Raw genomic sequence first — 16352 nt, 5'->3', positions numbered from 1 at the left:
CTGCTAGGTGCAAGTGCAATCTGCATGCCAACAGCTGTGTTTTTGACAAAGGGAAGCTGGGGTGCGAGTGCGAGCACAACACCACAGGCCCGGATTGCGCACGCTGCAAGAGACACTACCAGGGCCGAGCCTGGAGCATGGGCTCCTACCTGCCCATCCCCAAGGGTACTGCCAATATCTGTGAGTACATCCTGCCATCTCCTTCTCGACATGACTCATGGGAAAGCATAGTGCTCCATCAAGCACCGAAACGTGACCTTTTCAGTCGTGTTCCAAATGACATTTTACTTTGAGAGCAACAAAACCAAAAAAAAAACGGCCAACAATAAGCCTGTAGGCAGCACGCATTACAGAAACTCCGGTTTTACTACAACTCCAAAATATGTATAACTAGTGGAAAATGGCAGGCTTCTAAAATCAGTGTTATTTTAGTATCGCTTATATATTATTATATGTTTTGTGAATATTTTCGATTAGATAAGGTAACACTTATTAACTATTAACTACTACTTTTCCCTCAGTAAATTGTTAATTTGCTGCTTTTTAATAGTTAGTAAGGTAGTTTAGTTTAAGTATTGGGTAGGATTAGGGATGTAGCATAAGGTCGTGTAGTTTAAGGCATTAAAATGTGATTAATTTGCACTAATAAATGACTATAGGTCTAACCGTAAAAATAAAGTGTAACCTTTGTTCTTTTTTTTAAGTAACACTTAAGAATAGGCAACACTTATGCACTGTTATCAATATTAACCTCCTAATTTGCTGCTTATTAATAATTAGTAAGGTAGTTGTTAAGTTAGGTGGGGGATGTACTACTAATAAATGGCTAAGAGACTAAAAGACCATAAATAGTGTTATTTTTTTAGTATAAAAACTAATATTAGTTCAAGAAATGTTGCTTTAATAGCTTTGTTTTGGTAAGATGTGGGTTTAGGTTTTGCTTAACTATAATAACTTGAAATTAGGAGGTAAATATGTTTGTGAATAGTTTATTACACAAAGCTGAAAACACTAGAAAATGTAAATGGGATGACCTTTTTACAATTGCTGGAATGAAAATAATAAATTGAATAGAAATTGAGTTACTGAAAAATACCACTAACATAGGGAACTTGAGTGGTGCCCAAATGAAAGAACAAAATAAAACTAAATAGCTCCCCAAGCTCCCTAACCAGTCTAACAATGGAAAAATGCAGAAAAGAAAACCAAGTTCTTCAGCGTTTAGGGCGCTCTAAATTTCCTATTCTCACCGATAATAACCAAAGTACAAGAAAGACGCTCACCACTTCCTTAATGACACATTATGCAACAAATGTGAATGTGAATGGTGAATGTATTTTAATAACAGACCTATTGATCTCTCTGTAAAAATAACATTACACTTTCTGAAGTCATTTTAACCCCCTGTAATTTGTCTATGAATATCGCAGTAATAGTTTACAATATACTGTTTTATTTATTTTTTGTCAAATACTGTAAATGCAGCTTTAATGACCACTTAAACTATATATATATATATATATATATATATATATATATATATATATATATATATATATATTTATTTTTTTTTTTTTTTTTGCATGTCTGTCAATTATTTTCTCACCTACGCTCTTGCCTCCTCAGACACCCCTGAAATAAACTCTTCTGTTATTAGCTTGTTTTTGCTTCTCCCAACCTGTGAGAGCCAGAAGTCATCCTCTTCTTTAGCTTCATCTTGGCAGTGAGTAGTGGCACATCTGTCAAATCCTCAACCCAAGGCAGGGGGCTCATTGCCCTAATAAATCTAATGAAGTCAGTAACTGTAGCTCAGGGACAGCAAGAGTCTCGGCACTGTCCAGATGGTGGGAGGAGAACCCTCTGGCCCCCTCAGTGCAGGTCCACTCAAAACTTAGTCACTGCCATTAAGCACAAGCCACATGCTTCTGCAGTCCCAAGCAAAGGACGTTTTACCGGATGCTGCGTCGACATTTGAGTTCCTGAATGTTTTTTTTCTGCATTCTCAACACTGCAGTGATGCATGCGTGATCTTTTATGGCAATATTAGGTTCAGCGCACCCAAAGTGCTTTTGTGTGAGTGTGTAGGTGGTCGTGTACGAGTATACATGCTTTTGAAAGCCTTTAATATCGCTCTAGCCTTTTCCCCCCGTTATAAAGGCCCTCATAATGCAGGGGCAAAGCTCAGACTGACAGCCAGTTATTAAAAACCCAATACCAGGACACATCTGTGCCCAACAGAGGAAACCAAGGACCACCTATATCAAAAGCAATATTAGCACCTGTTTTGGCAAGAAATCCACAATGCAACCGCCTTGCATATGAAATCAAAATAAGATTATTGCCCCTGCAGCTTTGGTGAAATCAATAGTCCTCGACTGTTGCATTGTTGCCCTTCTCACAAATGAGCACGATCGCAGCGACATGCCACTTCTCCTACGCTACTCGTATTACATGTGAGGTTATGAAACATATGGCTCTCACATAAAGATAAATTTGCTGAAAGCGCAGAATTTAATTAAGCTGTAATAGCTTTCATCTGTCATCAAGTTTTCTAGCATGATCACAAGGGCAATTTATCCCCATGTTAAGATTCATGGTATGCAGGGCCCTGTTCATGCAGATATATGGCTGCATATGACCTCGCGTCTAATAATTCAGGAAATGAAATCCATGTCTTTGTCTGTTGGGATGTGTTTAGAGTCAGGGTGAATGTGTCCTCCTGTGCCTTCACACCATCACCATATTGGCAATAAGGCTGCAAAAGGACAAGTTTTTGGTTTGACTGGGTTTGGGTTGCTGTTGATTTTTTTAGCAGCAGCAACAAAATGCTAATCATCATGGTTGAGGACTGAAATTGTGTAAAATGGATATTTAACATTGCATTTCATTTCTGTGAAGGGGACTATATATATCCATAGACATTTCTTAGTGTATTTTTGTTTTTTTTTCCATTAAAGTCTGCGTGAACCACACGTTTCAGATGTTGTACTTCTGAGGGCAACAGAATAACGAATGAATAAAACAGAGGACGTGGCTTGTTTTTTGTTCTGTGAACTGATTGGATGTAGTAAAGTAGGTGTTTTATTCAGAAATGAACACTGAGAGTTGGAGGGGTGTGGTTAAAGATGTCATGCTCATGTCCAAGCCGTCAAACTGATGTCATCAGAGAAGGGCCGTCATTTTAGAGGGGAGGAGCATTTTCAGATTTACAGGAAGGCAAATAATAGTTTGGGTTTTAAATAGGGATTTAAGTTAAATTTACAGTTACATGCTGTAATTTCATTACCTGATACAGGTACACAGGTGTACAGTTGTTTTATAACTTATTTTAAAAAGTGAAACTTTCATATATATTTTAGATTTGTTACATGTAAAGTAAAACGTTTAAAAGATTAGAGATTATTAGAGATTACGGCTCATAAAAGTCAAAATCCAGTATCTCAAAATATTAAAATATTTATATTTCACTTCCATTAAATGACCATCCCTAGAAATCCTAGATCTTTGATGGTGAAGACTGCTGACTTGGCAATGGCCCAGAAGACAATCATTCACACCCTCCACAAAGAAGTCACAAGGTTAATGCTATTACTGAAAGGATTGGCTGTTTACAGAGTGCCGTATCAAAGCATATTAAATACAAAGTTTACTGAACGGAAGATACTGGGTAGGAAAAGGTGTTCAAGAAGCTTGAGAATACTACCAAGCAAAGACGAATCAAACAGTTCGAAGAGCTTTACAAGGAGTGGAATGAATCTGGAGTCAGTCCATAAAGAGTCTCCAAGTCAGACATCTTCAGGAAAAGGGCTACTACGACAATTCTGAAACAGAAACAACACCAGAAGCATCTTAACTTGGCTAAGGAGAAAAATGGCGCTCCAAGGGCCTTTCATTTGGAAATCAAGGTACTGAGGAAGGACTGCTTGAAGTCCAGTGTGAAGTTTCTGAAGTCGGTGATGGTTTGGGGTGCTGTGACATCTGCTGTTGTTTGTCCATTGTGTTTCATCAAGTCAAAAGTCTATGCAGCCTTCTGTCAGGTGATTTTGGAGCACTTTAAGCTTCCATCTGCTAAAATGATGCTGATTTTCTTTTCCTGCCCACAGTATCTAAACCGCTTCCAAGTGCTCTGCTGACCACTATAATACTGTGCTTGATTGGTCAGCCAACAGGCCTGACGTGAACCCCGTGTGGAATCTATAATATATTTTCAAGAGAAAGATGAGAATCAGTGGATCTAACAACACAGACGAGCTGAAGACTTAATAGCATCTCAGCAGACTGAGCCTCCATGCCATTCCTCACTGATGCTGGAGTTTGTGCTAGAGGAAATTAACATACTTTGAAGAACTTGAACTTTTCTGCTTTGTAAAAAGGAATCGATTTTAGGAAATATTGTAATATTTTTTACTTTTATGAGCTGTAAGCCCTAATCATCAAAATTAAAACAAAATTTTGTTTTGAACACATATATAAAGTGCTTAGTGTCATTTACACAAATAGGCTTAATATAATAATAGACTTTTTACTGTAGCATTTTCACATTTCTTTACCATTAAAATCACTCAATTTTGCAAATTATTGTTAACCACTAAAACAGCAATGTGTGGTACCAAAATATATAAAATTTTGATTTCATATACATATACATTCAACATTAATAACAATTACCATTAATGTTGGTATTTTTCATTAAAATAACATGCATATGTTATGTGCATGATCCCATTTATGGGTAATTTTACTAAATATGTAAATATTAGTGCTGTCAAATGATTAATCGCTTCCAAAAATAAGTTTTTGTTTACATAAAAACATATATATATATATATATATATATATATATATATATATATATATATATATATATATTTGTATATGTATATACATATAATGTATATATCCAATGTATTTGAACATAATATATTTTTCTAAAAATTCAGTTTATATATACATAATAAATATTCATACCATTCATATATTATACAAACAAACAAAAATTCAAATTCGATTTATCATGATTAATCATTTGACACCACTATTTAATATATAATAGAAATTGAATAATATGCAGAGATTAAATATATATTCTTATTTGTGTATACATATTTGTGACCATAAAACCATAATGGTCCTTTTTTTATTGGAATTTATACATGATCTGAAATCTGAATAAATAAGCTTTCCATTAATGTATGGTTTGTTAGGGTCGGGTTATTTGTTAGGTAAGTTAAAACAGGACTAAAAATGACTAAATATATATATATATATATATATATATATATATATATATATATATATATATATATATATATATATACTGTATATATTATTTCTGTTTGGTTGTTTATAATATATCTACATATGATGAATGGTATGCTTTATTTATCTTCCAGCTTTCAATAAGGACATAAGATATGCAGGGACAAAAAAAACAATCAAATGCGGTTCTGGACAGTCTCTATAACATTCTGATTATAATGAGCGGTTGCGGATTCCACATCATCACAAGCAATGACAGAACTGAATAGTTTCAAGAAACCCAAGTTCTCTGTGCTTTCATTAGTCACGAGCAGCACAATGGGCAATTCCCCTGTTGTTTGACAAAGTTTCTCTGTATTGAAGTTCTGTAAATTTCTCTTCATGCCATTCCAATTCCAATTCAGCATCCAGAGGGATGTGACAAATTTAATACCAATTTCATCTTATGAACTGAAAGGAAGCCAATTTCATTTAATGAAATTCATGCCTATAAATGTGCGCTCATTGTACTACAGTAGTTTTGAGGAATTGAACGCATTCGCTTATGCGCAAATGTCACATTATCATTGCATACAGATGTGTTCTTCATATAAACAGCGGAAATGCATGAAATGCGTACGATGCGTGTGTGGCGGTCTCAACCAGGCAGAACCTTAAGATCTTGATCTTACGTCTGCAGAGGAGGATTTTCAATTCTGTGCTCTTGTTGTGTCCCATGTGGGAAGAACAGGTGCTTGAGAAGCGAAGAATTATGTGTGTTCGGTACTTTTGCGATAAATAAGATGTGTTTTGGTTTAATCAATGCGCACTGAGCTCATCTACCAGCTGTCCACTTCTGCCTGTTTTCCAGACTTGTCATTCATAGCTCAGGTGAGCAGAATTCCCAATTAGCTTTGAGTCGCTAATGCCGTAATGAGGCCTGTGATGTGCCGTGAGAGTTGAACGCGAGAATTCAACCACTTCTAAACTCTTTTGGGGCTATATAATATAACGTGGCGATAAAATATCCGATAGTCGCTGTTGCTAGGTTAAGCATTGTACTGAATAAAATGGAAACTATAATACAAAAGATCGTATGAAGTCTAAAGCACCTCAGTGGTCTATATTCTGAAACATTTGCATGCTGAGATATTCAGTGCTGTTATTCTTTGAACAGCGTCCTATAGACTGACTGGAGAGTGATGTAATAGGTGCACTGGTTCGAAATGTCAGGCCTGTCATAATAGTTGATGATTGAAAATAATAATAGAAAAAAAGAATGTGATGGATAGAAAAGTGAAATCATTTGCTGAAATGTGTGCTAACTAACAGCACCCCTGATTAATGAATAATAAATATCATAAAACACTCTTGGCAGGCCGCATGTACTCTAGCAGTTAAAAGAAAGAGCTACACAGTTCATTTTGTAAATGCAAACTGTGCCTATGCATGAAATCACAAAATTAATATTTGCATTTATTCTAAATGTCGATGTAGTAGAAGAAAAGCAGTCAATCTATAACACACAGTATCTAACACACCTGGAAACTCCTTCAATATGGTTTATGCTAAATGTTTTGCAATTGTACCATAACATACTACAATATTTGAATTCCAGCCCTGTTTATTTTTTAAGTAAAATATTTTTTATGATTAGAAATGAAGAGTTCATTTGCAATATGTTTATTAATTTTTACTATTAACATTTTATTATTTATTTTATTTTATTTTATTTAGCTCCAAGGCATTAGTAACTGTTCAGTGCCCATGAACTTTAAAAATGTTTTTTTTTTATGCAATATAATATAATAAAAAACTATTAGAAATAAAACAAGCACTGGAAAAATATAACTTTTTGGTATAAATTCATACATACATACGTACAGACAGACAGACGCATATACATATGTACCAATATGGACTACCGGCACAAAAGGTCAAGAAAAAAACCCTGATTTTTGATTTCTGCCAATGCAAGTGTGCTTTTTGAAACATTTTTCAATCCAGTTTTGTAATTCCTAGTGATGATACTGTGGCGTACAGAACTGCTCATTACAATCAGAGAGTGGCCAGAATCATATTGTGAGCTGGTTTGATTATGTTTTTTTTTTTCCTCCGTATCTGATGTCCTCACTGAAAACACGAAGCTGTGAAACAAGGTTATCACATATTTATCTGACTTCTTAAAAAGCTTCTGTGAATGTAGTTTAATTCATGTTAGTTTCATTCTTTTTTTTCTCCTCCCCAGGTATCCCGAACAATCTTGGGACCTCCGGTGAGTTTTTCACTCATGGCATAATGAACATAATTTGTATTGTGTTTATATAGATAAGAATAATTTAATATGCAAAACAGAATGCCTTCAAATATTCAAACACGCTAATTCAAGGTCTGGTGATAAAAGTAACCGAAACCCAGTAGATTGACACTAGATTACTTGATGATGCCGAACAGAAGCCAAGAAATATTTAGTTTTTTCACAAAAACATATTTTAATTTACCATTTTCATTTCCTCAAGTTCGACCGAATGCTTCTTCTCTTGGAACAGCAAACCGAAATCAAGGTAAGACTGTCAGAAATCCTCTCATTAATGCTTATAAAACCACAGATTTATTATTTTTTCCCCCAGCTTGAGGATCCAAACCCTCATACTAACAAAGCTCCTTTGTTTGTGTCTGCTTTGATCTCCTCTACGATTTCAGTACAGCCTGAAATCTCAAAAGACTGTCCAAGAAACAGTTTTGAGTGACTCATTGCCTGCGGTTAGTTTGTTGTAAGGTTGTTGATGACAACGGTATGCTTACAATTAGAAAACAATAACATGAAAAAAAGATGTTAACATCGTCATATTCAAAACCCCATCGTGGCTAAGAGCTATGATTTAATAGCTTTTAATGCTGCTAAAATGCATTTTGTCACTGACGTATATCTAGACGGCCTCAAAGCTTTACGGCGAACTCAAATCAATTCAGAGTTTTTAAGAAAAGAGGACTGAAAAACTTCAGCTCTCCTCCTGATTGTGAGTGACGGAAAGTGGTCTCTTTTCTGTCAGGACCAGAAACAGAACCGAACGGAGGATTGTGAGATTGCGAGCGTCTGTGTGGTTGTCCAACACCTTACATCTTCTGGATCCAAACCTTGTTTTAGTAAGCAGCCCTCGGATAGCAGTGTTTAATGATGACCTCCTGGATATCAGACTCTTCTAATAACCTCTCAAATGTAATTACTCTCAAGTATCTGTTTTCTTCTGCCTGGCCTCTTCAAGGAACAGAGTGAAAGGGGGAAAAAGATGAGATGGCTGTAGGTTTGTGTACACAGATTTTAGAGGCTTGATTGAGAATAATATCTCGAGCAGATGAATGCAGTGGAGAAATAATCATTTAGACCATAAAAAAAGAAACGGACAGGGTAGAAAATGTGCGCTGGATACTGAAATTCGTTAATGACTTAGAGAGTAGTCTTGATAATCAATAAAGAGTGCATGACATATGAGAATTTACAGTAAAATAGATGATGAGCAGAAGGCACAATATTCTGGTAGCTTAACTGATCTTCAAGAACTAACTGTATAAATGTGCCTTATTCAAATAGTTGGATTTATACAGTACTATTTTGTCTAAATACATCGAAAATAAAACAATAAAATATAATAATAATAATGTACAGTATGTAAAGTGGACATTTATGTCTAGATTAGATTACATGTAAAGGAGTTTAAACAAAAAATTACATATAACTTGTCATCCAAGATGTTCAAGCGTTTCTTGCTTCAGACATAAAGAAATTATGTTTTTTGAGGAAAACATCTCAGGATTTCTCTCCATATAATGGACTTCTTGTCCAGCTCTGTGTGAACTTGTTTTTTTAACATGACAGTTAGGGTAGGTCTAAAAACTTCCATCTTGTTATCTCTTCCAAATTCAAAATCGGCCTGCATCGCTGCAGAAGTGTCACTTACGCCCTTCTGGTTAACACCCCCCGGAAAAAACAGTGAGATGATGAGATGGGACTCGTTCGAAGTTAAAATGAGAGGAGCGTTTGATATAAATTCTATATATATTTTCACCAGATAAGGCCCTTCTTCCTCTGCTTTTTGAAACCGCAATTAAACTGCATTTTGGAAGTTCAGACACGGAGGCACCATAGAAGTCCATTATATAGAGAGAATCCTAAATCGTTTGGCTCAAAAATCATAATTTCTTTACTTCAGAAGAAACAAAGTCATGAACATAATAGACAATAGGAGCATAGGGTGAGTGAATTATCTGTACATTTTTGTTCTAGAAGTGAACTATATTCCCATAACAGTGTGTATTAAAAAAAGATCCCTAACTAGAAAAATATAATAATAATATTAATAGCTTTTTTTATACAAAAATAATAATGTATTTGCTCCAAGGCATTAGTGACCGTTCAGTGCTCATAAACTCACAGAGAACAGCCTTACCTCTTACATTTACTGCTGGCTCTGATGTCTCTGTAGTGATTATACACGAGATATAATTTGTTCTTGGTAAATCTACTGGGCAGTCTTTGGTCTCATTAATTCATTAACTGTTCCATAGCAAATAGTTTTGGCAGAGGGCAAAATCTCATCATGTTATATTTTGTGTGACTTCACTGCTGTATATGAGAGCTCTGCCTTTGCACTTGTGACGGAATTGAATTGACATTTTCAAATTAGTAATGGAGGCTTGGGCTCTGCGGCGGAAGGAAGTAGTTCTGCACAAAAGAGGATTTTTTTTTAGACACGACCCAAGAAAAATCGGCTGCATATCAGCATGTGATTACCCACGGCACTCATTTAATTACTAACCCCAACACTGACATATCTGATATGTGACAAAAAATGTGTACATGGTAATAAAACGCACCGCTAATTACCCTGCCACTGACTTTAAGTGAACTGGACCATATACTATAAAATATGCAACACTTATTCACTATTAACTATGACTTCTCCCTTAGTAAATTCCTAAGTTGTTGCTTATTAATAGTTAGTAATAATGTTAAGTTACATCCCTAATCGGTTAGGATTAGGGATGTAGAATAAGGTCATGTAGAATAAGGCATTAATAAGATCAATTACAACTAAAAATAGTTAAGAGACCCTAAAATAAAGTGTTACTGTATTTTTATTTATTTATTTTTACTTTAAAATAATGCTTCTATGTAACACTGGAGTAATTAACGGTGTATTCTATGACCATGTAAAACAGAAAATTGTTCATATCTAAGACTTAATGTTAGTCTAATCTCATTTTACTGATTACCCAATTAAGAACTAGCTCAGTCGTTGCCATAATTAGTTAATCCTGTGTATATTAGTTAATAGGACAGTAGTAGCTGACATGCTACTATAGCCCTGAATTACTGCCTGCATAGTTACATATTAATGTCTCACCGATATTCTGAAATATATTGAAATGAAGAACACCTTTAGTCTCATTAGTCTCAATAGTACACCACCCATCTCAAAAAGGAGCACTTTTCTCTGACCTGTCAGGAAACGAATAGATCTGTCGCATGTATGCGTCACTATCAGGAGCTGCCTGTTCTGTTCTGGTAGCGTGTGAAAAAGTCACCATACTCGGCGAAGGCGCGATACGGCACATACGTCTCCCAGGGAGAGACAGACCTCGGCCAGGGTTCACACCTGATTTTTTTCTTGGGTCAGAAGGTAAAGCGTAACACAAGTGCAAATGCAGTCCAAGCCACTGTACGCCACATGTGACGGATGACCTTGCACGTCTTTGACGATGAAAATGAAGACCGGGACAGACGTGAGCGTCTGTGTATTCAATGCTCCCTCGGTGCGCATGTACATATTTGAAGAAAGATGCAGTCAAAGGAGCAGCAGCAGCGTGTCTGTCTTCTGGGTACACTTGAACCGCACCCTTCGCTCGAATCTAATCTTGGGTACAGATGCTCGTGGAAAGACAATAGCTCTGTAGGGTCCTCTGGAGGCCTGTCAGCATTTGGATAATCCCATACACAGTGAACAAAGTAAACTCCAAGCCTGGAGATTTAAAGTTTAAATCCCAGCAAAATCTTTCCAGAGTTGTCGCTCAAAACGGACACTGAGCTTTTCTGAGCACCAGTTAAACCATGCCAGATGGGCTTTTCGTGGAGAGATATGATGAAAAAGTGATATTTCAGTGTTAAAACTGCCCACAGCACTTAAAAATGCTTAAAAGTGTCTCTTTTGAAGTGATGCATTTCTGTTTGAATAATGGCAGAGTTTCAGTAATAGTGCTGTCTATCTTAAACTTGAATATATAAAAACAGTAAAAAATAATAATAAAATGACGCAAATTACTGTGAATGCGTATAACAACAAAAAGGACAATATAGCAACAATTTTGTTGCAGCAAACCTCTTCACCATGTCACTGTGTTCCTCACAGAACTGATCGTTATAAAAATTAAATCTATAATATTTGTGTCCTATAATAAGTGTATGTAGCAGTATTTTCGTGCCATGCTATACTGTACACACTTGTTGGACCTAATAGCACCTTTTACCTGTAATTACATTACACGTGCAGTCTCTACTCACAAATACATTTAAAACTGGCCTAAGCTGGTTCAGTCTTTATTAGTCTCCCTGACTGGGATGTGTTTCCTGATAAGACTAACGTTGTCTGACTACAGTGGTCAAACGCTTGGTTGTTTGCCATTTAACAATTTAGTGTTTATTAAAAAAAACAATAAACATGCATCAACAGCCTCTAAAATTCTGTGACATTTTGAAATTGTGGTAAGAGGCATGGTTCCCATACTGAAAAAAACAGCATATGCTGGTTTAGGTATGTTTTGAATCTGGGATGCTGGTTTACGCTGGTCCTTTGCTGGTTTATGTGCTAGCAAACGACCAGCATCGACCGCCAAGGGACCAACATAAACCAGCTAAAAACCAGCATCCCAGCTTCAAAACATACCTAACCAGAATATGGTGTTTTTTTTTCAGCTGGGTTGTCGTTAGTTCAACATGTTGGCCTAAATAGATCATGTTTGCGGACAAAATAAGCAAGCTAGCATGTATTACAATCTATATTTTTCATTTTATATGTACAAAGCTCCATAGTTTATTAGTTTGTCAAGAAAATGAAGAGTGAATGTAAGTGGTTTAATACTGCAGGAAGCTCAAGAGTAGAACTCGCAACTGGATTAAAAACGTCTGTAAATAGAGCAAAACGGTGGAGAACAAGAAGTAAAGGATTCCTCAGATGCCATCTTGATTATTTACAGCAATAATCTGACATGAGTTCAATCTTGAACCTATTAATTTTTCAGTTATTACTCTACTGCCTGCTTGATCATTAACGTCAGTTCTTGATTACTGAAGCAACGTCTCAAGCAACGTGCAGAGTTAACACGGTTTAGATGAAAAGTCATGACTACCTAGTTAACTTCTACAATAATTCAGTGTTAATAATGTTAGCTAAGCAGTGAGTTACATCTTGTGTATAAGAAGCACACCTAGTTTGGCCAAGCTGGGAGATAAATTTAAACCAGCTACAACCTAGCTGGCTGGTTTAAATGGGGTTTAGTAGGACTATTGCTCATTGCTGGTTTTCTTTATTTTTGTTCTGTCCCTGCTTCTCAGAGGACCAAGATGAAATCCATCTGAATGAAGAAAGCAGCATGTAATTACACCCAGTTTCTGAGCAAATAGTCCTGTCTCTTCTCCCAAAGCAAATATTTTCCTCAATAATGGAAGCCAGTACAATGCAATAGCAATCATCTTTTTCTACTAAAGAGCTTGTTTACAGGTCAAGGGAAGGGAGATTAGAGCAATTTGAACTGGATTGGCACCATGACGTACATTCCATTGCACACAATTTCCTTGTTTGTCTTGAATTTGAACTTGGAATTCGAAAGGGTGGAAAAGCTTTGAATCTTAATTATGTGGTGTTTACTTTTCAGTTCACAATGATTAGATTATGGATCCAACATCATAAGTGTCAAAGCATTGTTGAACGGTTCATTTAACAATCGGTGTTGATTGAGTTTGCTGTAACCTTCACATGCTGAAAAGCATTAAACAACCTGGAGTTACATGCAGCGTCAACCCCAGGTTGCACGAACAATCTAAAATTTTACAAGGTGATTTCATTTGAATTCATAGAAAACTAAATGATAAAAAAAAAAAAAAAGAGTATTTAGTATACGGACCAATCTCACTTTTAACAAGTTGCTTATTAAAGGGATAGTTCACCCAAAAATGAAAATTCTGTCATTAATTACTCACTCTCATGTCATTTCAAACCTCCATTCACCTTTGGAACACAAATTAAGATATTTTCTGATATATTCTGAGAGCTCTCTGATCCAAGGCAGCAAGTGTCCTTACGCAATTAAGGTCCAGAAACGTAGCTAGGATATCAGCCAGGGTAATGTGGAGGAGATAAATTGTTAAAGAAGGTTTTTAGCTTAAAACTATGGTTGAACCCTCACGTGGATTATTTTACCGTTGTCCTTGCTACTTTTGCTTGAACTATCCCTTTAACAAGCCTATTACTGACATATTGGCTGTTTATTGGTATCTTTACATTTTAACTATACATGCCTAATCCTACCATATAAAACTACCTGTACTAACTATTAATAAGCAGCAAATTAGGAATTTACTGAGACAAAAGTCGTAGTTAACGGTTTGTAGATAATGAGAATTTGACCTTAAGATGAAGTGTGACCAAAAATTTTTTTTTTAAACAAAATTCATTCATTAGCCACTAATTTGCCAAAATGTAAAATAGTTAGGAACTGAGATTGCGTTGGCAGCATTTCACTGGTAGCTTTATTGCCAAAAGTCAGCAGTGGTGTTTTTCGATTTTGGTCACACACTGAAAAATGTGTCACACGAAGATGTATTTCCTGCCCCAAATCCCACCTCTCGCCCTGTGATTAATCATATCACTTCTGCAATATTACAGTGGGACTAACATCCCCCGTGGTGTCCTTAAAAGACACCGCTGAGCCTCTCGCCAGCGCCCATCATAAACAATCACACACACAGCAACCTGATGATCATCTTGATGGATGCACTTTTTTTCCTGGAAAGTGTTTCCTGGCGGGGGGAAGGAAGCGATGCGTGTTCACCTCTCTTTTTCTCTGCTCCCCACAGCTCGAGTGTGTGACAACGTGCTCCTGCGCTGTCAGAACGGTGGTGTGTGTCACCACCACCAGCGCTGCCAGTGTCCGGCCGGTTTCGGCGGCATACTGTGTGAGAAGGCCCAATGCCAGGGTGACTCTTGCGAGGATCTGCAATCCAGCCAGCCGTCTCTCCGCCCCCCGCCCACGGCCCAGACTCTCCCGCTGGCTCTTCTATCTCTCATCCCCTCCCTGCTGGCCACCCGGGGCCTTGCATCACTCTGAGGGGAATGCTTTCGCCCCAAAGACATTCTCCACGGGGGCTCCAATCATGACTTCCTGTTAGAGGACACGCGACGACTGAAAAGAAATGCTCCTTTGATGCGGGGGGGATAAAACGAAACATCTTTTTAGGAAAGCGTAAAGTTTTCTACTCAGTGCTATGTCAATTAATTTGCCAGAGATTATGGATAAACTGAGAAACTAAAAACTGCGTGAGAATTTACAACAACAACAAAAAAGAATAACGTAAAAAAAAAGCTGACACTAATGACCGTCTTTGTCTTTGTTGAAAATGTTAGGAAGAAATCAAATCAATACACTGTTACGATGCTCTGAAGCCATCCGTCAGATAAAACTTTATCTCAAGCCTCAGAGCGCAGAAACACTGCAATACAATTTTTTTTTTGGAGACAAATCATCAATGTGAAGATGAATCAAGATGTACTTGTAGACTGCCACCTGAATTTACGCACACACCGCCACGACTGGTTGTCAAACTTCTCACACTTTACCTTTTCCTGACCCTCTCTCTTCTTCTTGTAACTCTGTGAAGTCATGTAAAAGACCAATGATGTATGTCACACAAGAATTGATCCAGATAATTCATTCAGAGCTGGTGTAAGATCAAATATACAGTAACATGAGAGACAACTGTTGACATTTTGTACTGGGATGTTTTCATGACGGTGAGAATTGGAACACGAAGAAATGCATCACTGCGACAAACCTGTAGAATTTGGATTGGTCCTTTATTGCCCTGATGAAGTTGAATATCTCTGTTCGGTTGCTAATCTTTTTGCTTAAAACATGCGTTTACATTCTCACCGACTGAACTGTATGAAAGGTTTCACCAAAGGGCTTTGGTGAGAAATCCTTTGTTGCTTGAAGCCAACTATGTTTGTGAATTAAAGATGAAAAAAGAAATTGCCATTTTGTGGAAGCGAATCTTCAAAGATAACAGGTTATTTGTGTTCTCCGAGACGTTTTCAAGGCTCTTGGAAACCGTACAAATTGCAGGTGTTTGAATTAACGGTTTGCGTTTTCCCAAACATTAGAATTGTTAAGAATGGTGTAAAAAGGCTAGAAACGTTCATCTGACAAAGTATGCACACTTTGATCTCAAAATAGTAGATTAAATATATGTTCAGCTTCATTGTGCCAAAGTTTTGGAATGAGAATTTAAATATGATGGGCTTCATAGACAGATGTTCTGTTCAGACTTTTAATTGCAGTAGATAACATACAGTTAAAACTGATATACCTGTAAGGTAAGGTCTTCATCCATCTAGTCATAAATGCAAAATAAATCAGGATGATCAGAGAGTATGATCACTTGACAGTATCATTGCCCTGCTTACTAGATGGTAACTTATCAAACTAAAACACTGCAACTATATTATTGCTATGTTTGTACTTGGTAAGTAGCCTGATAATAATATACACTGCTGCTGAAAAGTCTGGAAACAAAGATTTTCTTTTAATTAATACTATTTTTGTTGTTTTTGTTTTACTTTACATCTATTTTTCAAAGAATTTACACAAAAATATTGAAGCACAATATTTGCCATTTTCAACACTGATAATAATAAGAAATGTTTATTAAGCTCCAGATCAGAATATTAGAATGATTCAGTGACACTGAATATATATATATATATATATATATATATATATATATATATATATATATATATATATATATATATATATATATATATATATATATATATATATAT

General features: G+C 36.3%; 1 protein-coding gene across 2 annotated transcripts in view; it reads left to right on the top strand.

Moving 5' to 3' along the window:
- LOC122356610 (netrin-G1) overlaps positions 1-16045 on the top strand; it is a 56854-nt gene extending 40809 nt beyond the window's left edge. For both annotated transcript variants that reach the window (XM_043255533.1, XM_043255523.1), the window contains exons 4-7: positions 8-180; positions 7487-7513; positions 7758-7802; positions 14369-16045. In XM_043255533.1, coding sequence (XP_043111468.1) covers positions 8-180; positions 7487-7513; positions 7758-7802; positions 14369-14619 — 496 coding nt within the window. In that variant the 3' untranslated portion in view covers positions 14620-16045. The remainder of the gene's footprint in view (positions 1-7; positions 181-7486; positions 7514-7757; positions 7803-14368) is intronic.
- The last annotated feature ends 307 nt before the right edge of the window (positions 16046-16352 follow it).

Source organism: Puntigrus tetrazona, chromosome 2 (genome assembly GCF_018831695.1).
Source record: "Puntigrus tetrazona isolate hp1 chromosome 2, ASM1883169v1, whole genome shotgun sequence".
Classification (NCBI taxonomy): Eukaryota; Metazoa; Chordata; class Actinopteri; order Cypriniformes; family Cyprinidae; genus Puntigrus; species Puntigrus tetrazona.
This window is presented reverse-complemented; position numbering and strand designations above follow the sequence as displayed.